General features: G+C 44.1%; 1 protein-coding gene across 1 annotated transcript; it reads left to right on the top strand.

Annotated features, from left to right (window-relative positions):
* The first annotated feature begins 3 nt into the window (after positions 1-3).
* On the top strand, positions 4-27736 carry RAB12 (RAB12, member RAS oncogene family). Its single transcript, XM_026005869.2, has 6 exons — positions 4-526; positions 17302-17362; positions 23459-23597; positions 24647-24736; positions 25205-25309; positions 26520-27736. Exons 1-6 carry the CDS (start codon positions 19-21, stop codon positions 26631-26633), a joined length of 1017 nt encoding a protein of 338 aa, XP_025861654.2. The 5' UTR covers positions 4-18; the 3' UTR covers positions 26634-27736.
* The last annotated feature ends 70 nt before the right edge of the window (positions 27737-27806 follow it).

Here is a 27806-nt window from a genome sequence, read left to right as displayed (position 1 = left end):
TGCCCCTCCTCGTCCGGGATGCTGCTGCCGCTGCTGCGAAGTAGCTGCTTCCCTTCCTCCTCTCCCGGCGGCGGCGGCAGCGGCGGCGGCGGCGGCGGGGACGCGGGCGCGGGGAGCCGGCCGGAGGCGCAGCCTCAGCGCGGAGCCCCCGGGCCGCCGGGGCCGCTCGAGCGGGCGGACGCCGAGCCCGGGGCCGACCCCCGGCGCGCGGCGGAGGCCGAGGGGGCGCCGGGGCCCGGGGCGCGCGGCCCGGGAGCGGGCGGCGGCGGGCGGCGGGCCGAGCGGGAGCCGTATGCGTGCATGGATCCGGGCGCCGCGCTGCAGAGGCGGGCGGGGGGCGGCGGCGGCCTGGGCGCGGGCTCCCCGGCGCTGTCGGGCGGCCAGGCTCGCCGGAGGAAGCAGCCCCCCAGGCCGGCCGACTTCAAGCTGCAGGTCATCATCATCGGCTCCCGAGGCGTGGGCAAGACCAGCCTGATGGAGCGCTTCACCGACGACACCTTCTGCGAGGCCTGCAAGTCCACCGTGGGTAAGGGCAAGGGCGCCGGGGCCGGGCCGGACCCGACCCAACCCCTCCCCCCGCCGCAGGCGCTGCCCTCCCGCGGTGCCCGTGCCCCGCCGGCGGTGCCCGGGGCCGCTGCCCTCCCGCGGTGTCCGGGGCCGTGCGGTGCCCTGGGCCCTGCCCTCCCGCGGTGCCCGGGGCCGTGCCCTCCCGCGGTGTCCGGGGCAGTGCGGTGCCCTGGGCCCTGCCCTCCCGCGGTGCCCTGGGCCGGCGGTGTCCGGGGCCCGTGCCCTTCCTGCGGTGTCCGGGGCCGGCGGTGCCCGGGGCCGTGCCCTCCCGCGGTGTCCGGGGCCGTGCGGTGCCCTGGGCCCTGCCCTCCCGCGGTGCCCGGGGCCGTGCCCTCCCGCGGTGTCCGGGGCAGTGCGGTGCCCTGGGCCCTGCCCTCCCGCGGTGCCCTGGGCCGGCGGTGTCCGGGGCACGTGCCCTTCCTGCGGTGTCCGGGGCCGGCGGTGCCCGGGGCCGTGCCCTCCCGCGGTGCCCGGGGCCGCTGCCCTCCCGCGGTGCCCTGGGCCGGCGGTGCCCGGGGCCGCTGCCCTCCCGCGGTGTCCGGGGCCGGCGGTGCCCGGGGCCGTGCCCTCCCGCGGTGCCCGGGGCCGCTGCCCCGGCTCTGCCGGCCGCGGTCGTCTCCTCGCCTGTGAGCCTCCCCCCGCCCCCCCGCCGGGTGGCCTTGCGTTCGGCGGTTGGGCCTCTCCGTGAATTTTAGGGGGAGGGGCGGCCCCAGGGGACGTCCCTGATCCTCTCCTAAAGCCAGACCGAGATGTTCGTGTGGTCCCCACGCAGACTTGTCCCTGGGGCCTCCCGGCCTCTGTCCTCCGCGGCACGACCCCTCGCGCCCCTCCCGCGTCCCTGACCCCAGCTGGGTGTCGAGCCTGCGTCCGCTTTCGCCCCGTGCAAGGGCGGTCATGAGATGAGGGTGATGCATTGGTCCCGTTCAGCTTCCGGGGACGGTGTGAGAGGCCACGGAAAGCTCCTGGGCTTTACGTTCTCACCCAAGAGAAGGGGCGATGCGAGGTGGGAAGCAGGCGGGCGGTGTAGTGAAGCGCGGCTGTGCGCCCGGCTGGATGGCCAAAGTGGGTCATGCGGAGAGAATTCCGGTGCTTGGGAACCAGGGCTTATTTTGCTAATTTTGAACTCACTTTTCCGATGCGCTGAAATAATGAAGTTTGAAATTCCCTGTGGAGGATCTATGGAGAGTATTAAGACTAAAACTACACTAAATTCCTTGTTTTAACTGTCAGTGAGGGTCAGAGGGACTGCAGCTGTATTTGTCCATGACCTCAAATAACCCTGGACTTGCTGAAATGGGGGGAGGAGTCTTCCAGAATCACCTGGATGGGTGAAGTTCGGCAGTGAAGTAAATACAGTAACTCTCCAGGTCAGAAAGCATTTTGTCCTCAGGATCTAAAATTGAAACTACGGGGGAAGTTTTTTTTAATGAAGTCAGATTTCAGGACTTGGAATTGAGGTTTGTCACGTTGGTGTGGGTCATAGTTTTTTCAGTGGAAAACCCCTTAAAGCTGTCAGAACTAGGGGAACCACATAGATGAGGTAGGTCTTCAAACTAAAGAGCAGTCACCTTCAGTGATGGTCAATAAAGGATTTCCCCAGGGAGGTCCAAGAAACCTTGAGTAGTATTTAAATTTGAAATACAGAATTAAAAGTATCTTACCATGTACTTGTACACATATTTAGCACTGTAACCAGTGGTAGTCAAGGCAGTACAATTTGGGAAAGAATTTATTTTTATTTTTATTTTTTTTAAGATTTTATTTGTTTATTCATGAGAGACACACAGAGGGGCAGAGACATAGGCAGAGGGAGAAGCAGGCTCCATGCAGGGAGCCCGACGTGGGACTCGATCCCGGGTCTCCAGGATCACGCCCTGGGCCACCTGGGCTGCCCAAGAATTGGTTTTTAAACGTCATGTGACAGATCAGTATACATTTCCATTGTCTCGTTGGAAAATTAAACCCTGATTTCATATTGTCTTTTTTGTTTTGCCATTGAGAAGTGTTTCCCTTGGTCCTTTTTTTGGAATAGACTATTTGGGACATACTTGCGTTCTCTGTATCCTTCGTTTTTAAAGTGATGCCCTTGGGACCATGCTATCATAATTGAGTAGCATACCTATACCTGTTTTAATATCCAGTCTTGGATCATATAGAGGATAGGGAGTTACTAACGATCAAATGAGGTTTACCAAAAAAAAAAAAACAAAAAAAAAACAAAACGAGGTTTACATTGTAGTTTTTAGTACCTGATGTAAGTAGAGTTAAAAGCAATTCAGAAGTATCAGTTTTATAGCTGCACACTTAATATATTATAAAAATGAGGGATAATATAGTTGTACTGCATGATAAGAATTAGCACAAGCACTGATAGGTAAAGAAATGAGAGGTTAGGTGGGCGGAGGGGGTTAGGAGGTGGGCAAAGATGTACTTTAGAGTGGGAAAGAACAGGTGAAGAAGGGCTTTCTAAGCAGACTCTAAGAGGTCAGTTGTAGGGAACTACTCCTACCCGCCGCCCCCCCCTTCAGAGCCAATAGCAACTGCAGGTTTTCACTTGTGCTTCTGATTGACCTGCTGTAGATCAGAGGTTCCCACAAACCACCTCCTTAGGTTTGATTAATTTGTCAGAACAGTTGGCAGAACTAAGAGAAATCTACTTACTAGATTACCAGGTAATTATAAACAGATGTAATTCAGGAAGGGGCCCAGTGTTTCCATGATCTCCGAGCATGATGCTCTCCCCAAATACTGCGTGTTCACCAGCCCCCGAGCTCTAAACTTGCCCTTTGGGATTTTATAGAGGCTTCATTACATAGGCATGGTTAAACCATTGGCCATTTGTGATAAGAATCAGTGTCCGACCCCTTTACCCTCCTTGGGGCAGGGGACAAAAATTCAGACCCTCCAATCACTTAGTTGGTTCTTCTGTTGACAAGGCCCCATCTTTTGGTGATCTGGGGGCATTCCAAAAGTCACCTTTATAATTTTCTCCCTAGAAAATTCCAAAGGTTCTAGGAGCTCTGGGACTGGAATGGGGACAAAGTCCAAATATATATATATTTTTAGTATAAATCTCAATCTCATAGCCACATTCTGGGAAAGACTCATTAGTAGACATTGGGAATAAGGCTTTAAGACCTTGACTGCCGTGCTAAGGAGCATGGACCTTATCCATAGCAACTGGATCTGGAAAGGCCTCTGAATATAGCATTGGCATGGAGACAGTGAAGCTAATTTGGCAGGATTACATAGGATATTTATTTGGGAATGATGAAGAAACAGGAGGCAAGGAGACCAGGCAGTTTGGTTCTCTGTCCTTTTGGCAAACATAAATATATACACTTCACATATCTCCCACACTGTCACCACTGTGGGGTTCCTTGTGATTGGGTTTTTGCCTTGCTCATTTTTGTTTCTTCCAGGCATAGCCTATAGTACTTGGCTGGTAAGTGTTTATTAATTGTGGGACGTTCAGAGTAAGTTGATCACCTCTGGTCTGATCCACAGTAATAAGACCCTTCAGGAAACCTAAGTAGTCAGTCCCCCTTCCATCTCTGCCTCACAGTTGCTTTTTCCTTCTAGCTGTCAGAGCATTTATTGAGCACCTACAGGGTGTGAGGTACTATGCTATCCACCAAAGATTCAGTGGTAAAGAACATGTGGTCTCTGTCCAGAAGTGGCTCAGAGCCTGTGGGGAGCAGGATGACCTATGTTGGTAAGAGCAGTGTTGGAGATGTGTATGGAATTTTTGAGGAATGCAGTGGAAGCCCCTCCAATGGGGGGAGTAGGAAGAGGGCTTGTTGTCTGGAAGGCTCCCTCCTAAGGCTCCCTCCTAATAATGCTGTAAAGATGAATTCATTCCCCAAGTTCCTTTATAAAAATGGTATTTAGATGCAGTGTTGGGTGTGGTATAGGATTGGAGTTGCCTCACCTGAATGCCTACCGGCTGAGCAGTTAGCTCAGGCTGATTGTCCTCCTGAGGCCAGTTTTTCAGGTAGTACAGTTGGATCCACATAGAGAAAGATTCTCTTCCACAGCGGACTTTGCCTTTCCCTGTCTGGGCTTGCAGATGTGTGCTGCTCAGGCCAGCAGAGTCTGGAAAGGACCCTAGGCCCCAGAGCGTGGCAGGGAGGAATCTGAGTATGTGCCAACCCAGGTGGGTCACTGAAGTGACGGCCTCATGTAATTCAGAGGTTAGAAGAGTGGCTCCAGCGAGTGCTTTTTTGTAGAGGATCAGACTCACTTGAACTTTCTCTAAAAGATTATAGTGGAAACTTAAAGAGATTTGAGATAAAGAACTTTGTGAAATTATAAATGAGCAAAATGTTGATTTTTTTTTGTTTTTTATCAAATTAGAAATTGATTTGATTTAAAACACAAAATTCACCAGGATATGAAAAGCTAAAAAGACTGTATTTACTTAAAAAAATTTTTTTTAAGTAAAATTTTTTTAAAAGACTATTCACTAATTGACCTATGTAATGGAAATTGTCTAGATGGGTTATTATTTTCAAGTGGGATTTTGTATCCATGGAATTGAATAGCCTGATATAATTAGCATAATTTGACAGGTCCTTTGAAAAGTACAAGGGCAAGCTCGCCTGGCTGGCTCAGTTTAAGAGTGTATGACTCTTGATCTCAGGGTCATGAGTTTGAGCCTCACACTGGGTATATATATTACTTAAAAAAAAAAAAAAAAAAGTACTGGAGCAGTTTTTAGAAGTTTAAGAAATGGAAACAAATTAGTTATGCTATAGAACTTTACAACTATCTAACATACAAGAAAACTTACAAAATTTACATTTCTCAGCCTCCTTTATTTCTAGCTGTTAACTTTGTTTGAGTTAAAATGGTTTTACCAGGTAGCACCAACTTTCACCCCCACACCGGCAGCATTACATTCTAGAAAAAGCACTAGAGTGAGAGGAGGAACTGGGGCTTGTGATTTAGGCTCTGTCACCAACTGGCTTGTGTCTTTAGAGAAGTATTTTAGTGGTCTGTGCATACAAATGTAACATTCTTTTAGCAGTAGCTACTATTTATTGAATATTTAAAATGTGCCAGCAAAAGGGACACTGATCCTCATAGCAATCCTGAAAATTATTCCTGTTTTACAGATGAGTAAGCGAAGGTTCAGAGAAGTAAGCAGCTTACCCGCTGTGACACAGCTGGTCAGCTAGTGGTCAGGGCCAGGGCTACAAGTGAGTTGTTTCTGTTTGTTCCTTAGCTTACTCTGAGATTTAAAGTTACTTTGCTTTGTGAAAATTCTGACTCAGAATCAAACACCACAGAGTCCTTCACAACCTAATGGAATCTAGTCCCCCTGCAGGCCTGTGATGTCATTGATCTACAGTGTCAGTGAAATTGACTTCTTTATGCCACTGTCATCACTCATCGCTTGCCTTCTGGGATTTCAAAATATGCTCTAAGAACTGGATTTCTTACCTAAATAGCCATTTTAAAGCATCTTCGGCCTTCACAGCATATTCATTAAAATTATCCAAAATTCTACATATATGAATAAGGAAAAGTAGGAGGAAGGCAGTCTAGACTAGAATTCTGATTTTCCTGGGCAGTAAAATTTCCCCCAGCACTAGGATCCCAACCTAGGATTGCCAGTTTATTTTGTTTTGCAACTAAAGTCATTTTTGAAAGTCTGTCACCAACTTTTCAAAAAAAGTAGACAAAAAAAAAAAAAAGGGAAAAACTGACTACCTTACCACTCTTCATTTTTATCATTGTGCATCAATGCATTAGACTCTACAAGCTGGCCCCTGAGTGTCTGGTCATGGGTGATGGTTCTTTACTGAAGCCCTGTCTTCACCGAGGTGCTGGCCATAGTTCTTGTGTTCTCTTTGCTGGACTCATCCCTTTTGAGTCCAGTTAAGCTGAAGGCACACTGAGGACCCCTGTGCCATGGGCAGGGAACTTAGTGGTGCAGGTAGGTGACTGTATTTCAGTCACAGCTGAATGTCAGTCCCCCGCAGAAACGGTTTTCTGTGGGTCTGGCCTTGAGTATTAGGGGCCATGCTGGATGAAATGCAGCCCACAAGTCTGGTCAGCTTTACCTGAAAGCAGTGGAACCGCTGTCAGGGGAAGCCAACTGCTTGTGCTTCGTTCTGAAAACAGGTCAGACATTTTTGCTGGAAAACCCAGAAGGAGCATCTAATTCTGGATGAAAATACTAAATTGTGTATTTTATTTTGCTCTTGTTTGCTCCTATGCAGTCTTCCATGCCATGGCTAATCTGCCTAAGTGTTTCACTTAAAAGAGAATTAGGGAGAGTAGTCCAGAATTCCCACCCCAAGAGCCCAGTGCCGAACCTCTCCAGTGCTGTCTCACTCCCCTGCCAGAATGATGTAACACGATGACTCAGGGAGATTTGAGTGTGAAAGGAACAGATGCAAATGGTTAACATTTCGTTTTTAAAACAGCAGATGCTATGTATTGTCATTAGCTTGATTTATTTAATGAACTTGGTGCAAACGGATAGGCTTGTGCAGAGCACGTCTCTTCTTGTGGAATAGTCAGCTTTCAAAGAAAGTATGGAAATGTAGTTGCCGTCTGGTTGTTTAAGTTGAATAAAAATCTATTTAAAGACCTGGCTTAAGTGCATTCAGCCTTTCTGTCACTGTGCTGCACGGAAGAAGAAAGGTTTCATTATGCATGATAAAGATCCAGATTCTTAGAGATTGCCTCTCTCCCTCCAGCTCCCAGGAATCCGCCAGGAGCAATCTGCTAGCAGATCTTAGAACTGGCTTCAGAAGGCAGAGTAGGCTCCTCTGAGAACTGCTAAGTCCAAATTATTCTGCAGCCTCAAGTGCCAGATACATTGTTCTCATTAAGCATTTGTTGGCATTTGTAAAGAAAATGTAGCTTTATATAGTGAGTCCTTCCTGCAGGTATTATCAGGCTGTTGTATTTATGTAAGATACCATTCCACTAGCCATCTCGTAGGGCACAAAGCTAACACCTCCTTACCGGGCTTGTCCTTTTCAGAAGGGCAAGGGAGGGAGTCATGGAGATGGCCACAATAAAATGTTAGAAAAGAGGTAAAATGCTATATTGCTATAGTGAGCAGAGGAAGAAATTGATTTTTCTCCTTTTGTCCTTTTGTTGCACATTTTTTACATTTGGAAAAACCAAACCTACAGACCTAAAATAGTGCCCTTAGTTGAATGTGATTATGTTTTTCAAAAACTCCTTATCCTTCAAAACCCAAAAACACAGTGCAGCCCTAACAGAACACTATATTCCATTGAAAACCTCTTCCCCCAAAAATCCGACAGCCTCCGTTGTTTGGTTTCTGGTGCTTACGTAATGCCTTCTGAGTTAACAAAACCAAATAATGGCTTGCAACTCTACACCAGGCAGGCCTATGGTGGAAGTAGCTGACGAATAAAATTCTCCTAGCTTTCCCAACCATATTTTAGCATTCAGGACCCCAGTGAAGGGACTGGCTTCTGTGGAGAGCCTTGGTGTTCACCTTGCTTCCTCTCCCTCCCCAGGCCTGACTGTTAAGGAACCACACCTACAACCAAATTTTCACTTCTAAAGCAAAGCACTGTGCCTTCTCCCTGGCCACTCCTCCTCCTAGATGCCCTTCCGCCCTCACCCCCAGCCAGCGGTGTGACAAGTGGAAGGAATGGGTTTCAGAGGTAGATGCAGGGACCCTGGATCTGCCCTACCACGACGTGTGGGTGTGTCTTTAAGTGAGCAGCTTAATTTCATTTTCCTCATTCATGGAAAGAAAGAAGTAGGGGGCTTCCATGCTTTTCGTATCTCAGGCTACAAGAATAAATGGGGATGAAATATCTTAGGTACCTAGCCTGAAAGAGAAAATTATAAACGTCAATTGTGTTCTCTCCTCATTCATACCATAGATGCAAAAACTCTGGAACGCTCCAAAATGAATCTTTATCCTTTAGAGATACATAGTGGAATATATAGGTGAATGTGAAAATGGAACCGTAGGGGCACCTGGGTGGCTCAGTCAGTTAAGCATTCGACTCTTGGTTTCAGCTCAGGTCATGATCTCAGGGTCATGGGCTCGAGCCCCACATGGGGCCCCATGTTTTGCAGGGAGCCTGCTTAAGATTCTTGTCCTCTCCTTCTGCCCTCCCCGCACACGCACACGTGCTCACTCTAAAACAAATAAGCAGATCTTTAAAAGGGAAATGTAAACACATGACCTGGGTAAAGTGCAAAATACTTTTGACAGTCCCTGCACTTTTATGAACCCAATATTAGTAGTCAAGTTAATGTTTTTTGCATAAGAAGAACATATTACTGATATTTTCTGTAATATTTTCTGTCGATCATCTAAGTTTTGGGGTTTCTTCCCCCAGATTCTCCTCCCCTCACTCAATATGCTTTTCCTCTTGTGACCAAAGGGAAGTTAACTCTGCCTTTTCAGAGAGGGGTCTGTCTGCCTGTAACCAGAAAGCAGAGGAAGGCTTGCTGGTGCAGGAACTGTCTGTCCAAGAAGCCGTGAACTTCACTCTTACTTGTTTTTTTAAGATTTTATTTATTTATTTGAGAGAGCAAGGAGAGGGAGAAGCAGGCTCCTCGCCGAGCAGAGCCCAACGTGGGGTTCAATCCCAGGACCCCAGGATCATTAACTGTCTGAGCCACCCAGGTGCCCCCCTCTTACCTTTTAAAAATATTTCTCTAACTATGCAAAACTAATATTAAAATGATGTTTATAACCTTCCAGCTGTCCCCTCCTTTTCTCATCATCAGAGGAGGCTGCCCAGTGGGGCTGGAGGAGCACAGCCTGGCACCATTCACCAGGTTCAAATTCATGCCCTAACACTTACAGCTTCGTGACTCTGGGCAGGTAGTAGCCCCTGACCTCAGTGTTTTCATCTATAGAATGGGACAACAATACCTACCTCATAAAATTGTTAAGAGGATACACTGCAGTGAATTAATGGACGTAAAGCCCTTAGAATAGTGCCTGAAGCATAGTAAACAGCATAAAAGAGTTGTTAATCTTTTTATTATGAAGGGGATACCCCCCCCCCCGTGAAATTCTTCCCTAAGTGTATATACTTCATGAAAACGCAGCTGCCTGCCCATCCTGATGGGCTCTGTGGGGCCCACTTGCTTCCCCTCCCTGCCCGTCTTTTGAAGTCAGTCACCTCAGACTCCTCCCTGCTTCGTGGTGGTTATGGTACCCCTGTCTTTGTCCAGTCGAGTGTGAGGCTATTTCCATGTGCTGTGTGTGTCAGGGATGGGGAGACACCGGTGGTCTCTACTTGCATGGTGGCCTGTCCAGCTTGGGATGAAAGAGGCAGATCTTACTGATAGGATAGAGATTTCATGTCCTCAGGCCTGATGAGTGGTTTTTTTTTCTTTTTCTTTTTTTAAGATTTTATTTATTCATGAGAGGCAGAGAGAGAGGCAGAGGGAGAAGCAGGCTCTCCACAGGGAGCCCCATGCAGGACTTGTTCCCAGGACCCCGGGATCACCCTGAGCCACCCTGGCATCCCCTGATGAGCATTTATAATGTCATAGCATCTCTTTCAGGCCAGGTACCGTCATATTTTAATAATAGTACCTACCACTGAATATTTTGCAATCAGAGCACTTGGTTTCTGTTGCGTTGACTTCTTTATATGGTGCTTTCCTGTGGGACTTCTGTTGTACTCTGTCTTCTGGTAGGTGGCATTTAGGCAGAAGACTGGCCCCACATTTGAGTGACTCGTTTTCCAATGTTAAATTTACCTCTATGTGACTTTGACTCTTTTCTTAATTTATTTTCTTACTCTCAACTCAGTGAAAATGCCGGAAATCTTCTCCCTTAGTAGAAATATCATGTCTAAAATTGGATGACTCCATATAAAATCTATATCCTTGGAAGAAAAGCCACTGTATTAACTTAAGATAGTTATTATAAAGTGGCAGTAACATCACAACCATTTTTGAATTGAAACAATTTATTTCAAAGACTATGAAATCTTTCAACCTCCTAAAAGTATGAAGTAAAAGAAAATCAGATCTTGCGGGTATAGGGGAGATAGGCAAAGAAGAAAAAAGGGAGAAGACCATTGGGCTGTAATCATAGGTGTGGATCATGGTGTTAATCTTGCTTTTATTTGTTTAGCTTTTTGCTGGAAAGGAATGTGAAGAAAGAAGCTTCTGTTTATTTTTGCCACTTCCATTTTTGTAACTTCTTATGGCCTGGCAGAAAGAAATATGGTAATGTTTTAGAAATGTTTTGCCTTAAGGGGAACTTAGAAATCTTATCAGCACTAAGTATGCCAATTCTTTATGCCATTGCATAGATTTATGAAAGATAAATACAAAGAAGGCCAAGTGCAAAGTTCAGCTTTGTTCTTTAACAGCTCGATTAGGGTGGTTCTGGGTCATTTACAGAACATTTCACACCTTTCCCTTTTTTCCATGCATATGACTCTTATTATAACCAGTTTTCATTGCGGCCAGTGTTATAAATTTGAATCTGGATCTGGCACTCAGCCAGCATGTGATATGACCTTAAAGCAGATACCTTGTCCTCTGCCTACACTGGTGTCTCCCTCTGTAAAATGAGGATACTAATGCCCACCTCATTGGGCTGCTATAGGATCCCGAGTCAGCACGGAGGGCTTGACAGATGTCCACCATCATTGTTATTAAAGAAAAGTAAGATCAGGAACACGTGGTAACTCAAACAGAACTATCTGTGCCCATTGATACAGGAATTTTAGCCCTGTGAATTGTGTCCTTTCTGATTAAAATATTTTTTGAAAGACTTTCATAGCCTTAGTAAGCTTAAAGAAAGGTAAGCTCCTGTTGCCAGAATGATTCACTTAGTGGACCACTTCCCATCTACATGACTGAATGAACTATTACCATAATACTACCCCGGGATGAGCGAATGCAGGGAGAGGATATGAGTATATTATTAGGACTGCCCTATCCTTTAAGGATTTACCATCAACAATTGGAATTATAGGGGAAATGAAATATTCCATTTCTAGGGCGACATCTATGTGCCCGGCACCTGTCACTCAGAACATCTGCCTTTCCTTTCTACTAAAGTGTTTTGTGTGAGTTTTGTTGTCTTGTTTTGTTTTTATGAATCAGTCCTGAATTCCTTAATTTTTCCAAAAATAGCATTTTCCTTACATGTCCAGGATTTGAAGAGGGGGTGTCTTTCATTGATCAGATTTACTAAGTTGCTAGTGTGTACCAGGCAGTGTCCTGGGCTATAGGGAGTCAGAGATGACCGTCCTCAGGGGAGACACCAAGCAACAAAGAAGGAATGATGTGATAGGAGATATGAGAGAGTGCAGGTCTGAGACCAGAGTGCACAGATAGGACTGTGGGGCAGGCAGAAAGGTTCAGATGGGGAATCACGTGGGATGTAAAAGGTTTCTGGGCAGATAAGGAGGTTCTCTAAGAAGAGAGACCAGCAAAGAAAGACACTTCTTTGCCAACTGCATGGGGTGTTGATTTAGGTCAGTATGACTAAGCCCTTTAAGGGCAGGGATTGTCCCCATCAACTCATGGTAGGGCTGACTGCCTCCACTGGTCACATTACCTGGAGAAAACTGGGTTTTCAGTTTTTCAACAAGGGCGGGAAGTAGAGATGCCACTCTTTCTGCCCCTTACCTGTTCGTAGACATTGGTCCTAGCAGCTCCTTCTCCGGGCCAGCTCTGTGCTGACTTTTCCTAAAAGGGATCCACTGAATATCTGAGGTTATTGAGGACTTTCTACCTTCTATTAAGGATCGTTGTAACTTTTATGACCTGCTAATTCTTAAAATAGACAACATCGAGAGATTTTATTATTATTATTATTATTTCATGTAAGAAGGTTTTTAGAAACATTTAGTTGTAGACTGTTACAAGCCAGTGTTTGCAAGCCATTAATTGGAGTCAGTTTCTAGTCCTTATAAGCCACTGAGTGGTGGTTCAATGTGGGAAGAGATACTGCATTCAAGAGAGAGAGCTATCTTAATGGGTTCTTTTCTTTTGTGAAATTTTAGATTTCACCACTGGGTATTTTTCTGTTGTTAGTAAAGATGTAATGAATCTCACTGAAACCAGACAGTCTTCATCTTGGCTCCCCAGATTCTTAATCTTTGTTTTGTTTTCCTGTTAAAATTAGTAACGTATTTACAATCAAAAGGTGATAACATTACCTCTTGTTTCCTGATTTTGAACACTAACACTCTTAGCTGTTACTTTTTATTCATTAGATTTTGTGGTTACAAAAGAGTCCTGGTATAGGATCCTTAAAAGCTGCAGAAGTTGTTCAAGTAGATTGAAAAAGAGCGTCTGACGTATTCAGGCTCAGAACAATTCTTTTTTTTTTTTTTTAATTGGAGTTCAATTTGCCAACATTTAGCGTAACACCCAGTGCTCATCCCTCCAAGTGCCCCCCCCTCAGTGCCCATCACCCAGTCACCCCCACTCACCTCCCTTTCCACTACCCCTTGTTCATTTCCCAGAGTTAGGAGTCTCTCCTGTTTTGTCACCCTCACCGATATTTTCAGTCCTTTCCCTTTATTCCCTTTCACTATTTTTTATATTCCCTGAATGAATGAAACCATATAATGTTTGTCCTTCTCTGACTGACTTACTTCACTCAGCATAATACCCTCCAGTTCCATCCACGTCAAAGCAAATGGTGAGTATTTGTCATTTCTAATGGCTAAGAGCAGCCCGGGTGGCTCAGCAGTCTAGCGCCGCCTTCAGCCCAGGGCCTGATCCTGGAGATGGAGACCTGGGATCCAGTCCCACATCAGGCTCCCTGCATGGAGCCTGCTTCTCCCTCTGCCTCTGTCTCTGCCTCTCTCTCTCTCTGTGTCTCTCATGAATAAATAAATAAAAATCTTTAAAAATAATAATAATAATAATGGCTGAGTAATATTCCATTGTATACATAGACCACATCTTTATCCATTCATCTTTTGATGGACACCGAGGCTCCTTCCACAGTTTGGCTATTGTGGACATTGCTGCTATAAACATCGGGGTGCAGGTGTCCTGCCGTTTCACTGCATCTGTATCTTTGGGGTAAATCTCCAGCAGTGCAATTGCTGGGTCGTAGGGCAGATCTATTTTTAACTCTTTGAGGAACCTCCACACAGTTTTCCAGAGTGGCTGTACCAGTTCACATTCCCATCAGCAGTGTAAGAGGGTTCCCCTTTCTCCACATCCTCTCCAACATTTGTTGTTTCCTGTCTTGTTAATTTGCACCATTCTCACTGGTGTGAGGTGGTATCTCATTGTGGTTTTGATTTGTATTTCCCTGATGACCAGAGATGCGGGGCATTTTCTCATGTGTTTGTTGGCTGTGTCTGTGTCTTCCTCTGTGAAATTTCTCTTCATGTCTTTTGCCCATTTCATGATTGGATTGTTTCTTTGCTGTTGAGTTTAATAAATTCTTTATAGGGATCCCTGGGTGGCGCAGCGGTTTGGCGCCTGCCTTTGGCCCAGGGCGCGATCCTGGAGACCCGGGATCGAATCCCACGTCGGGCTCCCGGTGCATGAAGCCTGCTTCTCCCTCTGCTTGTGTCTCTGCCTCTCTCTCTCTCTCTGTGTGTGACTATCATAAATAAATAAAAATTTTAAAAAATTAAAAAAAAATAAATTCTTTATAGCTCTTGGATACTAGCCCTTTATCTGATATGTCATTTGCAAATATCTTCTCCCATTCTGTAGGTTGTCTTGTAGTTTTGTTGACTGTTTCTTCTGCTGTGCAGAAGCTTCTTATCTTGATGAAGTCCCAATAATTCATTTTTGCTTTTGTTTCTCTTGCCTTCATGGATGTATCTTGCAAGAAGTTGCTGTGGCCAAGTTCAAAAAGGGTGTTGCCTGTGTTCTGCTCTAGGATTTTGATGGAATCTTGTCTCACATTTAGATCTTTCATCCATTTTGAGTCTGGTGTAAGAAAATGGTCTAGTTTCATTCTTCATGTGGATGTCCAATTTTCCCAGGACCATTTATTGAAGAGACTGTCTTTTTTCCAGTGGATAGTGTTTCCTGCTTTGTCAAATATTAGTTGACCATAAAGTTGAGGGCCCATTTCTGTATTCTCTATTCTGTTCCATTGACCTATGTGTCTGTTTTTGTGCCAGTACCACACTGTCTTGATGACCACAGCTTTGTAGTACAACCTGAAATCTGGCATTGTGATGCCCCCAGCTGTGTTTTTCTTTTTTAATATTCCCCTAGCTATTCGGGGTCTTTTTTTTTGATTCCACACAAATCTTAAGATGATTTGTTCCAACTCTGTGAAGAAAGTCCATGGTATTTTGGTAGGGATTGCATTAAATGTGTAAATTGCCCTGGGTAACATCACAATATTGTGAAAATGTCAATGTTACCCAGGGCTCAGAACAATTCTTGAGAGAAAACAATGTAAACAAAACTTTTGGCACTGCCTGCTTCAAGGGATTCCTCTAGTTGACCCTGAGCAGAGCTCACAAAAGAGGGATCACCTGCCAGTTCTTTTTAACAGTAGCAGCCACTGTGACAAATTTTACAAAAGTTACAGCCCCCTTTACTGAAACCTAAAAACAAAAAAGCCTCAGAGTAACTGAGAAACAAAATAGTAGTCCTGACAAAAATAGGAATTTGATTTGTAGTTTGCCCTCGCAGAGCAACAGGGGGAAGCCCTAACTTCAGCTAATATCAGAAGGACCGCATTTGGTCTTTAAGCTGTGCCTGTTTAAAATCAAGATATGGGCAGCCCGGGTGGCTCAGAGGTTCAGCGCTGCCTTCAGCCCAGGGTGTGATCCTGGAGACCCTGGATCGAGTCCCATGTTAGGCTCCCTGCATGGAGCCTGCTTCTCCCTCTGTCTGTGTCTCTGCCTCTCTCTCTCTGTGTCACTCATGAATAAATAAGATCTTTAAAAAATAATAAAAATAAGTAAAATAAAATAAAGATGTAACAAATCTCTCCACGCTGTTTTTTGTGCCTTGTGGAATATCACTTTAAGTTATGTGCTTCCCTATGATTGAGTCATTCGGGAACTCTGAGGATATTGGTAGCCCACAGACGCTTCCTTTTTCAAGGCTGGTTTAGAGTGTCATTTGACTTTGAAGAGCAGATCCTTTCCAGAACTGAAAGTGAAATTGAATAAACCAGCTTTCGTTCAGTGACATTTGAAATTATGCCTGGTGTAAGAGATTAAGAATTAAAACATAGGGTACTCTCTAGCTTTGTTCTCCTGTGACCGTTTCCATTCCTGCAACTTCTCTGTGTTGTACAGGCCAAGAGCTGGCGGCCGCCCCCCTGTCCTGCTGCCCCGAGTTGTAAACACGTCTTTCGGTGTTGCAGTGGTGTCTGCGGTGTGTTGCTAATTATAAAAGTCACATGTCTTTCGCTTCCCCTCAAGAACATCCTCTGGCTTTGCAGTGCTGCCTCAGATGCCGAGATGGAGAACCAGAGAGCAGGGTCCTTACCCGCTGGGTGGCGCACAGCGCTCACCGACAGACTCGGGCCCTGCCTGGCAGAGGTGCCTGGCAGAGGCCCGGCAGTATTGTGACCCTGGGTCCCAAGGAGCAGGCCCAAGTGCTTCCCGTAGGGAATGTCTCTAACTCTCAAATTCAGTCAGCATCCCTTTGGTTTGTTGCGAAAATTGTGTGAAAAACATTGTTTTGAAATCTACAAGCTTTCTATAATCGAGACCCATATAAGGTAACATACACAAATGGAAATTTGGTTTAAGAAATTCTCTGAAGGGGGATCCCTGGGCTCAGGGGTTTGGCGCCTGCCTTCGGCCTGCGGCATGATCCTGGAGTTCCGGGATCGGGTCCCGTGTCAGGGTCCCTGCATGGAGCCTGCTTCTCCCTCTGCCTGTGTCTCTGCCTCTCTCTGTGTGTGTGTCTATCATAAATAAATAAATCTTAAAAAAAAAAAAATTCTCTGAAGACTTAAGGGCTTGATTAGGAAGGGATAGTGGGGATCCCTGGGTGGCGCAACGGTTTGGCGCCTGCCTTTGGCCCAGGGCGCGATCCCGGAGACCCGGGATCGAATCCCACGTCAGGCTCCCGGTGCATGGAGCCTGCTTCTCCCTCTGCCTGTGTCTCTGCCTCTCTCTCTCTCTCTGTGACTATCGTAAATAAATAAAAATTAAAAAAAAAAAATCAGTACAGTTTAAAAAAAAAAAAAAGGAAGGGACAGTGAGTGATACATGATGGTTTGCTCAGTGTTAAAATGAATAAAAAGTAAAATTGGTTAGGTTAACTTGTGTAAGGTTTTTAGGAATAATTCTTGTTCCACGCTATTGACAATGTAATAAAGAAGTCATGTTTATATATTAACTAAATTTTTTGTGGATGCTATAGAATTTAATACAGTAATTTCTAAATTCAGACTAAGGCTGTCTGAAATCAAGATTAAGTTTCCAGCATTTTTTGTAAGAATTTTCCCCAATATATCATTCTTTTAAAGCCATTCCATTTTTAATGTAATTATCAAACGCAATTTTTAAATGGCTTTTATGTTAAACTTGTGGTAGCAATAAATTATATTACGATTAGCAAATGCTACATAGGTAGTTTGGGGTAAAATATAACCTAGGTTGACTTCATACAGTTCTGTGTGGAAGTATAGACCACGTTACAGGTATTGGTGGACTTCTGCTTTTCCTTTTGGGACTTAGTGATACCACGTTTTTTGTTTTTCTGTTGATGATACAAAACGTACAGATAGGATTTTTTTTATAGCAAATTGCATCTTTTTTGCTTCACTTTCATTTGCTTTATTTGCAGGTGTTGACTTTAAAATCAAGACTGTAGAGCTAAGAGGAAAGAAAATCAGATTACAGATCTGGTAAGTGGGGGATCTACACGCAGTAACCACCATGTATGTTCACAGTCTGTACGCCTGTCTGATAAAATTAACTGTTCAAGCTGGCTTGCCTCTCCTACCTTTCCTCTCCTTTGCTCATCTTTAAGTAAAATAAACAGTGAGAAAATTTAGGAAGTCTACCTCTTTCATACTCCATTTGCACGTGGGGAGTGGTGAAAGGAGAATGTCACTTTAATAATTTGGAGCCTTGATGCCTCTTTTCAAATCATTTTGACATACTAGCAAAATTGTCATCACTAAGATGATTGCTCAAATGCTTGCCTTCACATTTTTAAAGTGATTTTTGTTGGCTAGTATGCAAAAAAAAAAAAAAATTCCATCACGTTCCAAACAAGATCTGTGCAGTTTCGAGGCAGATCACCCAGAGACAGTGGGGGCTGCCCGGGGGGGCTGCAGTGGCAGTATCACTGTGGGATGCGCATGTTCCCGCTGGACGCGTGGCTCATGCCACATGATGTAAGCCCCACTTGTACCAACTGGGAATGAATCAATCCAGGGCCGCTTTCTGAAGAGAAGCGCCCTTCTCACGTCATGACCAAGAGCAGCTAAACCAGCCATGTGGTAGCTGTGTGGCACCAGGAGCTTTCTGTGGGCTCCCAGTGGCCCGCCAGGGGCATGGGAAACGACCTGCGGGGCACAGAGCAGATGTGGTGCTGGTTTAACCGTAGCACCACCGAGGGGCTCAGAGAATGCCCTCTGTTCTTCACCTCCCCACTACTGTGTACTCAGCCTACTAACTCCTCTGCAGGTTCACCTCAGCTCTGAGTGTCTGTCCACCATGTGTGTGTTTGCTTTCATCTGCGTTAATTGCTGCCTCATCTGTGGCATCATCGGTCACCTAATGCTTGAGTGTTAGTGCCATGCCTTCATTCTTCACCCGTGCCCCCGTGTGGGGCACAGCTGCAGCCCAGCCAGCATTGCTGCCTCCCGGAGGTGTCTGAGGTAATGTCTTCATTTGGTCACCTGCGACTGTATAACCCACTATGAAGACTTTTGGGGTTGGGAGTTTGGGCCTTTGGTTTGATTATGAAACATTAACAGTCTTGCCCAAATACATGATGGCCAAAAAAAATGGGTGTTCATTTTATTAGCCCTTAATTGGAAAGCCCACAAACTTTGGTATTGCTGCCCATTTTTTTTGAACTCTGGAAGTGATGACAAAGTATCTCTCACATGAGCTGTTGTTTCTGATTATAAGCTCTCTAAGGTAAAGACAGTCTTTAAAAGGATCATCTGGGAGACGCCTGGGTGACTCAGCAGTTGAGTATCTACCTTTGGCTTGGGTTGTGGTCCTGGAGTTCCGGGATCAAGTCCCGCATCAGGCTCCCTGCAGGGAGCCTGCTTCTCCCGCTGCCTATGTCTCTGCCTCTCTCTCTGTGTCTCTCATGAATAAATAAATAAATCTTTTAAAAATAAATAAAAGGATCATCTGAGGTACTTCACCTCTGTCTAGCACCTGTGGGTGAGATACTCTCTGAAGGAGATTATTGAACACAGGGGGATAGAGCTAGTATTAGAACGCCTGTGGAGCTTGCTTAGTGAGTGACAGCAGTGTCTAAGTGATGACATCATGGCCTGTCTAAGCAGACATACCTTAATTACTGTCTTCATACTTCAGGTTTCATCTCAGGCAGCAGTAATCCAACCTATAAAAAGTCTGTCCAGATGTCCTGTGGCTCCCTGGAACTCAGCCCATTAATGTCTGGGCCAGTGACATTGGATACTTCTGGAATCTCAGGACAGAGCCTTTGAATCTTATCTGAAAGGGCTCACCTGTGAATCCCACCCTGTGGGGAAAAGTGTGCTGGTACAGTTCCAGGAAATACACAGGACACTCCGATACCATATTTCTCTTGGATGTAAACACATTCCCCACCTAACTCCTCCTCCTAACTCCCCTCCTTGACTCTTCCAAAGAACACAACTGAGGGAGAAAAACGAGATTCAGTGAATGTATTGAAAGGTTGATGACACGTTTTCCACAGGGAGCATCCCTGTGATTCAGTGAGAAAGGAGGGACTGAAGTTTTCCCAAAGGTGTTTTCAACAGTGAATAACATGTCCCCAAAATGCCCACCACTTGTTAATCACACAATACTCAAAGTAAGATTGGTGCCATCCAAGGTGTTTTATGTAAAGGATTAAATTTCCTTCATTTATTGTTACATAGTAGATAGCAAGTATGGGAATCACAGTTCACTGTTTAATACATGACTCCTTTCAGAGTCAGAAGCCACGCCTGTGCTGTTGCTGTCATGGTCTGCTTTGTTGGGGGTGTGTTGTCACCACTTTGCCATCACAGTTGAGGGCCCAGGAGGAGCCTGTGTAGTTGGAGAGGGTTCTTCAAAGAGCCTCAGCGGCCTTGCTCTGCTAATAATAGCTGTGCTCTGATTTTCTAGAATGTCAGTCCATGAACATTCCCAGTTGGCTTTCACAGAGATCTGATTAGAAGAAATGCATTTTTTTTCTTGATGATTTCTGGATATAGCCAATATGAGAAAATATTAACCAGAGGTTCCTGAAGTTTAAGATACCATAAGCTGTAGATGGCATTGTCACACTTTTATGCTACATTTTATATCATTGCCACATTTTTTTTTTCAGTCCCTGGATTATCTGTGGTCAGAAAAAAAGGACCACTTTCTCATCTCTGTACTTAAAAGTGTATCTTCACGTATGTGTGTAAGACCTTTATGTAAGTGTAGCTAAAACAAAGTGTGTCAACTAGAATATAGCTTCATGAAATGACATTCAGATGCGGTCCTACAGATTAAACACAGGGAATTAACGTGTCATATATTGTCCCGTCCACTATGCCAGTCTTCCCTGTAGGGGATTTGGTTCTTATGCCAACATCAGGCTTATTTTCCATTCTCTGCTTGGATGAGGTGAGACATTTCATACACAGAAAATTAATAATGACATCTTTAAGTGGATATATTAAATGCAAGGAAGAATCTTTGAATTTTCAAAGCATGGTCATATTACAAAACTGGGGAAACAGGATTGCAGGAATTTTTCAATTTGCACAAAAAGCAGAGAGAGAAATAATCACCTCTTATTCCAGCTGCAGCAAATGACAGTTTAGCTGCCATTACTACCCTACAAATTTCTAGGAATGGTCTCTTTATCATGACAGTGAAAACTCATATTTATGGAGATAAAGAAGGGAAATATTAGGATTCTGCATCTTCCCAGAAAGAAGCATCATCAGTGCATTGGTGTCTTCTTAGCATCTCATTTTTTGAGAAGTAGGAACTTGGTGGCACTTTTATGCTGCTGACACATAGGAGATCTGTAATAAGTACTCGTTGAACTGTGTCTGCATTTCATTCCCCTGTTCTTTGTATGTAGTATCAGATTATTTATTAGGGGAAATAAATCAAGGAAAGGAGCTTCAGAGGACTAGACAGCATATTTTCACAACTCACATATTTTGGAAATAAGGAATAGTCCGTTTCTTAAAGGAAGATGCTTTCCTATCTCAAGCCTTCAGAGCCAGACACCAAAAGGTGGAATTTAAGGAATGACTTGACATGGGAGTGGCAAACTGGTTAATGTTTCCTTAACTGGCTGGTTAATGTTTTTGTAAACTGAACTTGCTGGCTTATTTGTGTTAGAATCCCTCAGATTTGCCTTTTGAGGTCTTGTCGTCTTCTGTTGTCTGAGTGAAAGCCAGCAGAGACAGCTGATTTCTTAATGTTTCTAAGATTCCTGGCTGTGCCACCCAGGCAACAGGTGTTTTTAACTCCATCAGAAATGCCCTTTACTCTCCCTGTTCTTCAACTGTTGGCTTTTTAACACTTTTGAAATCTGCTGTAAGACATTGTGCCTTACATAACAATACTCTGTTACATCCAAAACTCTGTTAAAGATTTCATGGCAGGTCTTCATACCACATTTAAACAAATAGAAGCATTTAAAAATAAAAATAAAAAACCGTTATCTCTAATCTCACTATGTTGGAACCCCCAGTGTCTAGATTCTAATTCTTTGAATATGTGCAGAAATTAATGTCAGTTGAGTTATGCTAAATAGCCAGATTAAAGTTGCTTAGAATAAAGGCGTATTCTATTAAACTATTAAAGTATTGTGCTCACCAAAGATTTCAGAGTAGTAAAATGTAGTTTTTTTTCCTTTTTAAAGAAATGAGATATTGTTTCTTAACAGTATCAAAACAGCACAGCATATTTTTAAGACATTAAAAATATTTGATCAGATCCTAATTTGATCAAGCCGTAACTTGTGATAGAGTGGGAAACCATGCTCTGAAAGATTTAACTCTTTATTGATGCAAAAGTAATTATAGGGGCACCTGGTTGGCTAAGTCATTTAAGTGTCCAACTCTTGATTTCAGCTCAGGTCATGATCTGAGGGTTGTGGGATCAAGCCCAGCATCAAGTTCCATGCTGGACATGGAGCCTGCTTTAAAATCTGTCTTCCCTCGCCCTCTGCCTCTCTCCATCTCCCCCAAAAAAGTATTAGTTACACTCTTGTATGCCTAGGATTCCAGAAACAATTTTATCCATTGATTCCTTGTGTAAATGAAATGGTATCTGCATCAGTTCCTTCTCACTAACCTTGAAGGTGCGGTGCCCATTAGTGTGGTCTTTGAGGTTTTTTAGGAATCTTGAAGAATTCAGTTCCCATCTATCTAGATGGCATTTCTAGATCAAAAAATAGTTTATTTTGCCTTAAAGTGGCATCAACTGCCATATTTTAAACATGTAAACTTTTGTTCAGGACATGCTTAATGGCAGCACGCTGTGGGCTGGGCACCCTGCTGGACAGAAACAGACTGGTCTCAGCCCTTTTGGGTGTTATAGTCAAAAGCAGCAGGGGATCCTTATATCCAAATGGCTTTGCTTTATGTGAAAATGAATTTGCCAACAAGCTTTTGTGTTTATTTGGCATAACAACAGGCATCACTAATGTGAACTAATTTGGTGGCAAGCTCAGTGATACCATCATTGCTGAAGGGAAGGGTATTTTAGGGATACAGTTCCACAAAGTGCACCTCAAGAGAAGTAGTCTTTGGTCAAATGCATTTGGGAAAAGGTACACATTCTGTCCACTCTGTGGAAACCCACATGCCCCCATCATTGGAAGCCCTGACTGGCCTTTCAGGAAGAACCCTATCTGTTCACCGCATTGCCCCCTGGCAATGTTCCTGCCTGCTTGACCCACCTGTCTCACGTGGCCCTAGGGGGAGCATGCTGTTGAGTTCGGGTTCTGTGGGAAGAGCTAAATTACGGATCATCTTCAAAGAAATTTGTCTACAGATAAGAAGCCCTGCTCCATTGAGCTTATTCATAAATACATGATGGGTTTCAGCAGTTTCTTGGCTTATTAGATGGAGAAAATATGTCTTAGCCAGCTGCTGTACACTATTAGTATAAGCTTACATCATTCTTCACGTTGAAATGATCGACTTCAGCCTGGAGAATAAATACAGCTTCTGGCTTTTAAAGTAGTCAGATAATATTGAACTTCATCGTATTTGCAAAACTATCTGGTCTGTCCTACCTTCCCCTTTGGCCCCTCTTCTGTTTTAGAAAGACTTAAGAAAATAATGAGACTGATTTTATAGTATTTTTCATTAGCAAGCGAGTCTTGGTCATCATCTCAAAAAATCAGATATAACCATTGATGTCGGTTAAAAGAGAGTTTGTAGGGGTGCCTGGCTGTCTCAGTTGATAAGACATGTGACTCTCGATCTCAGGATTGTGAGTTTGAGCCCCACATGGGACATAGAGGTTACTTTAAAAAAAAAAAAAAAGTTTGTAAGTTTGTAGATGGTGTTAAATTTCATCATTCTACACATTATTCTCTTATTTTCAAAATCTTGAGAGAAATTGGGACTGTTTTTGTCTGAATGTAACTCAGAAAAACTACCTCTCACCCCCCTACCCCGACTAATACTGATGCATATGCATGGATGTGACTAGAATCAGCCTGCAGGGGGGCAGGGCGGGGCCTCCACTCCTGTTCACATTGGAAGGTGGAGTTGCCCCCTCTGGTTCTTATTCCGGAGCTGATTTTTGCTGCTATTTCGTAGGGACACAGCAGGTCAGGAGAGATTCAACAGCATTACCTCAGCTTATTACAGAAGTGCCAAGGGGATCATACTAGTATATGATATCACTAAGAAGGAGACTTTTGATGATTTGCCAAAATGGATGAAGATGATTGATAAGGTAGGTGTTGCCTTTTCCTGTGAGACCTATATTAATCTCATAGATAGAAAGGCCTCAAGCATCAGGGCCCCATTAGGTACTCAGTTTGTGAATCTGCTGAGGTCTTGAGATCAAATGCTCTCCCCCTTTTCATACTTGACTCTTGCTTTTTACCTTTTTGTGAGTTTCTCGAGTACTTGCCCTGCCCAGTCCACACCAGGCCTCATCAGGCGGGCACTGTTCTGCTCCCCACGTGCCACACTGAGAAAGAGACCGAGACCCCTGAGTACTTGGCCAAGGTCATACCGTCCAGGTGTCTTTTCTGCAGCCTGTCTCAAGTAGTTGTTTAGAATACCCCCAAAAATTCAATGAGTTATTCAAGAGAGTTTATTTAGTCTTTTTAAAGAGAGATCCTACTGTACCTATATATTTTTTTAGAACTTAGAAACCTAGCTTTTTTCTGATCATAAGATTAATGATAATCTTGTCATGATAGAAAAATTTGGAAAATCAAGCACAAAAATAAATTTAAAAATGTATCGTTCTGCCATTCTGAAAAACTGAATTGAATCCATATACCATGTAGTTCTGCAGCCTGCTTGTTTCACTGAATATCCTATCATGCCAGCCTATTAATGTTCTTCCAAGCATAGGTGGTTTGGGTTTATCTGAATGGCTGCATTCTTTTTATGTACCGTAACTTATTTCGTTCTCCATCTATTCTGTTGGACTTTCTTCAGTTGATGGCCATTTTAAGTACAGGGCTTTGCCTGTCTTGTGAATCGTTTGCTCTGGAAGATTCTTAGAAATTATCATCAGAGGCTCAGAGTGTTGTGGTTCATAATGCCTGCTAGCACATCACTTTCTAAAGCCCTAAGCCCCATGAGGACAGTCTCCGACCCCACCTGAGTCGATCCCACCTGGGACAGGGCCGGGGACAGGGCCACTGCTCAGAGACTGGGGGAGTGGATGAACGCACAATGATCGCAAAGCAGCAGACGTGTTTACGTTTTCTGTCAGTATATGACACTGCCCACCTTTGAAATGCAGCTTCTTTTAAAATTCCACAGTATGCTTCAGAAGATGCAGAACTTCTCTTAGTTGGAAATAAGTTGGACTGTGAAACTGACCGAGAGATCACCAGGCAGCAAGGTGAAAAGGTGAGAGAAATGGGGTGAAGGGACATCACTGCCCACACATTGTGCGGTTAGCAGGTGGTAGATTTTTTTCTTTAAGTAAATGGTTTTTTTAATTGTCAAATAATTATACAGTCACATCCTTCTCATTTGTTTGGATTTAAAGGAGCAGGGAGTTTTAAAGATCATTTCGAGATTGGGGGGGGGGGCGCAGTGTCTGCATCAGTATATACTACATTGTTCTCTAACCCAACATTTTCTACAGAGAAACGTTCTTTAATCCGTAAAATTGCTTTCATGACTTGCGCTCTGGTATTGCACCCTTCCGTGGAGAATCGAACTCCTTGAGCGTAAACGGGGCTTTGAAAACCTGGCGCCCTCCTCCCATAAAGCCAGAGCGCAGAACGCTGTGATTCCCCCAGTCACAGGCCACCTGGCCGCACGTACCACTGCATGGCAGGCCACATGGAAAATGTGAATCTGTGTTCTCAGTTCGCGCAGCAGATAACCGGGATGCGGTTCTGTGAAGCCAGTGCCAAGGATAACTTCAATGTGGACGAGATCTTTCTGAAGCTTGTCGATGACATTCTGAAAAAGGTAAAACAATTACAGCAGTCAGCTGTCTCATCTGAAACCTGTTGTTCCCTTCATGATGCTTTGGTTGATAATGTTTTCCTTAGAAAGAGAAGCAAGGTACTCACTCAGCAGTGAAGAAGCAGGTGAGATGGTTACGGTGGCCAGAGGCCTCCAGCTGTGGTGGCCACCGTGTCCCACCCAGGGCATCTCCGTGTCCACAGTTGGTGTCCAGTAGATTTGCTGAGCCCTAAAGATGGTTGCAGGAAGTGACTGGAGCAGGTACAACAACAGGCCGTGTTTGTTTGACATTTGCTTTTGGTTTTTTTCCCCATTTTCCCACAATAATTAAGATACAGACCATGGGGACCTGGGGGGAGCGTGCAGGTGTCTCAGTGAGGTGGGAGCCCCTGCCTCACCCTCAGTGCGGTGCTCCCTGCAGGGCCTGATTCCATTCCCTAGGCCTTTCCAGGACATGAAGTTGCAGGAAAATTGCTAGACAGCATCGTTGAACAGCAGTTTCTTCAAGCATCTGTAGGCTTAAATTCAAAGATTTTTTAAAAAGCACTTTCCTTGGGTTTATGTTGTTACTACATATAATTTGCTAATCCAAACATAATTCAGAAGCTCCTAATAAAAGGATTGTTTAGGGGATTCCTGGGCGGCTCAGCGGTTGAGCACCTGCCTTCCGCCCAGGGTGTGATCCCAGAGTTCCAGGATCGAGTCCCACATCGGGCTCCCTGCATGGAGCCTGCTTCTCCCTCTACCTGTGTCTCTGCCTCTCTCTCTGTGTCTCTCATGAATAAATAAATAAAATCTCTTAAAAATAAATAAATAAATAAAAGGATTGTTTATCTAATTGTTAAGAGAAGTTATTTCTTCCCTTAGTAATGCTACCCCTGAGGGTGCAGAACCATTTTTTCCCTGTATTAATACATTAGATTTCCATTATCACAAAGTTCTATGAAAATACATGTTTATGAGGTAGATCCATCCGGTTTCTTTTACCATGCAGTATGTCGAGGACTGGCCAGTGTTTGTGCGTGACACACAATACCCTGAATCTGGTTTTAATTTTTGTGGCTTCATATTTGAGCGTCTAGTTCAACGTCGATGATTGGAGATCTTTATGTGAAACTCCTTTGCTCCCATGTGACTGTGTGGTCTGCAGAGCACTTACACCTACAACGCGTGGTTAAATAAATGTGTTTGTCTTTTTTCCTTTGTCCTTAAGATGCCTCTGGATATTTTAAGGAATGAGTTGTCCAATAGTATCCTCTCGTTACAACCAGAACCCGAGATTCCACCAGAACTGCCTCCACCAAGACCACACGTTCGATGCTGTTAATTTGCTACTTTGGAGACAAAGTGGAAATGATTCCTGGAAAGGGGAAAATGTTCTCTTCTGCACTACAATACAATCATTTTGACGATTTCCTTTCGCACTTTGTAATCCAAGTCAGAGCTCTACACTAACTTGTAAATATGCAAATATGCAATCCTGGGTAAGTTTTGGTTATAAATTCCATATTTCCCTCCAAATTATATTTCATTCATTATCCCAGCATCTGTTGTACATACACTGGGAAACATAGTACTTCTAATATGAAGAATGGGAGAAATGAAAGGTATAATGTTTCTTGAAATAAATAATTGTCCTCGTTAATTATAGTATGAGGACCGAAGACATTCTGATAAGAAAGAAAGTGGTGCTTTGCTTACCGTTTTAAAGAAAATTTGTAAAACTAAAGACTTTTTGGGAAAAAAAATAAAGCTGTCATAAGTGCTTTTTCTTTATTTACAAGACATTTCCCCCAGACGTAGCATCTCTGAAGTATGGGAGTATTTCTGCCACAAAGCAAAGCTCCGTTCACAGCCGTATTTGAAGGTTATTTATTAATGTCAGTGTCACCGTAGAGTACTGCTAGTTAGAGGGTTGGGGTTTGACTTGGTCCTAAGGCCGCAGAATCTCTCTCATGGTTTCCTGATGGACATAACCCTGTGCTTTTAAGAACTGCAAAGATTCAATAAAGAAAGAAGTGTTTTTGAGACTATAGAAGAAGATTTTAAAACAACGCTGCTGTCCTAAACAAATCCTGTTTAAAGGAATTTTAAAGAGATACATTTTACTATATCAAAGAACATACGTATTTACCTAAACATTCTATACCTTTGTAATGATAAAACTTCTCCCCTTTACGGTGAAGCTTATTCCTATTAAGCCTAGACTGTGTTCAAAAGAATTTTTTTTTTTTTTTTGGTCTGATAATGAATTTGTGAACTCTATCTTTGGTATATCTTTTATTAAACTGCACTGTTTTGTTTAGTCAAGGTAAATAAGTAATTATGTATTTGAATAACTTGGCGTGTCTTGAGTGTTGTGATATGAAAAGCATTGTGGTCTTTCTACACTAATGAAGTGCAAATAAAATTTTGTATTTATGAATGACAGTTGAGTTGCCACATTTCTTTGTGGAGTTGCAGATTGTACACCAGACAGTATTTTTCAAAAGCTTCGCAT

This window comes from Vulpes vulpes, chromosome 13 (assembly GCF_048418805.1).
Source record: "Vulpes vulpes isolate BD-2025 chromosome 13, VulVul3, whole genome shotgun sequence".
NCBI lineage: Eukaryota > Metazoa > Chordata > Mammalia > Carnivora > Canidae > Vulpes > Vulpes vulpes.
Note: the sequence above shows the minus strand (reverse complement) of the source record. Positions and strands in the feature narration are given on the sequence as shown.

What these genes read in the sequence shown, in the direction of transcription:
- RAB12 (XM_026005869.2), top strand. Translation starts at nt 19, where the DNA reads ATGCTGCTGCCGCTGCTGCGAAGTAGCTGCTTCCCTTCCTCCTCTCCC. An exon ending in GGCCTGCAAGTCCACCGTGG is followed by an intron (nt 527 to 17,301) that starts GTAAGGGCAAGG and finishes CTTTATTTGCAG; the next exon opens with GTGTTGACTTTAAAATCAAG. An exon ending in GGATGAAGATGATTGATAAG is followed by an intron (nt 23,598 to 24,646) that starts GTAGGTGTTGCC and finishes AAAATTCCACAG; the next exon opens with TATGCTTCAGAAGATGCAGA.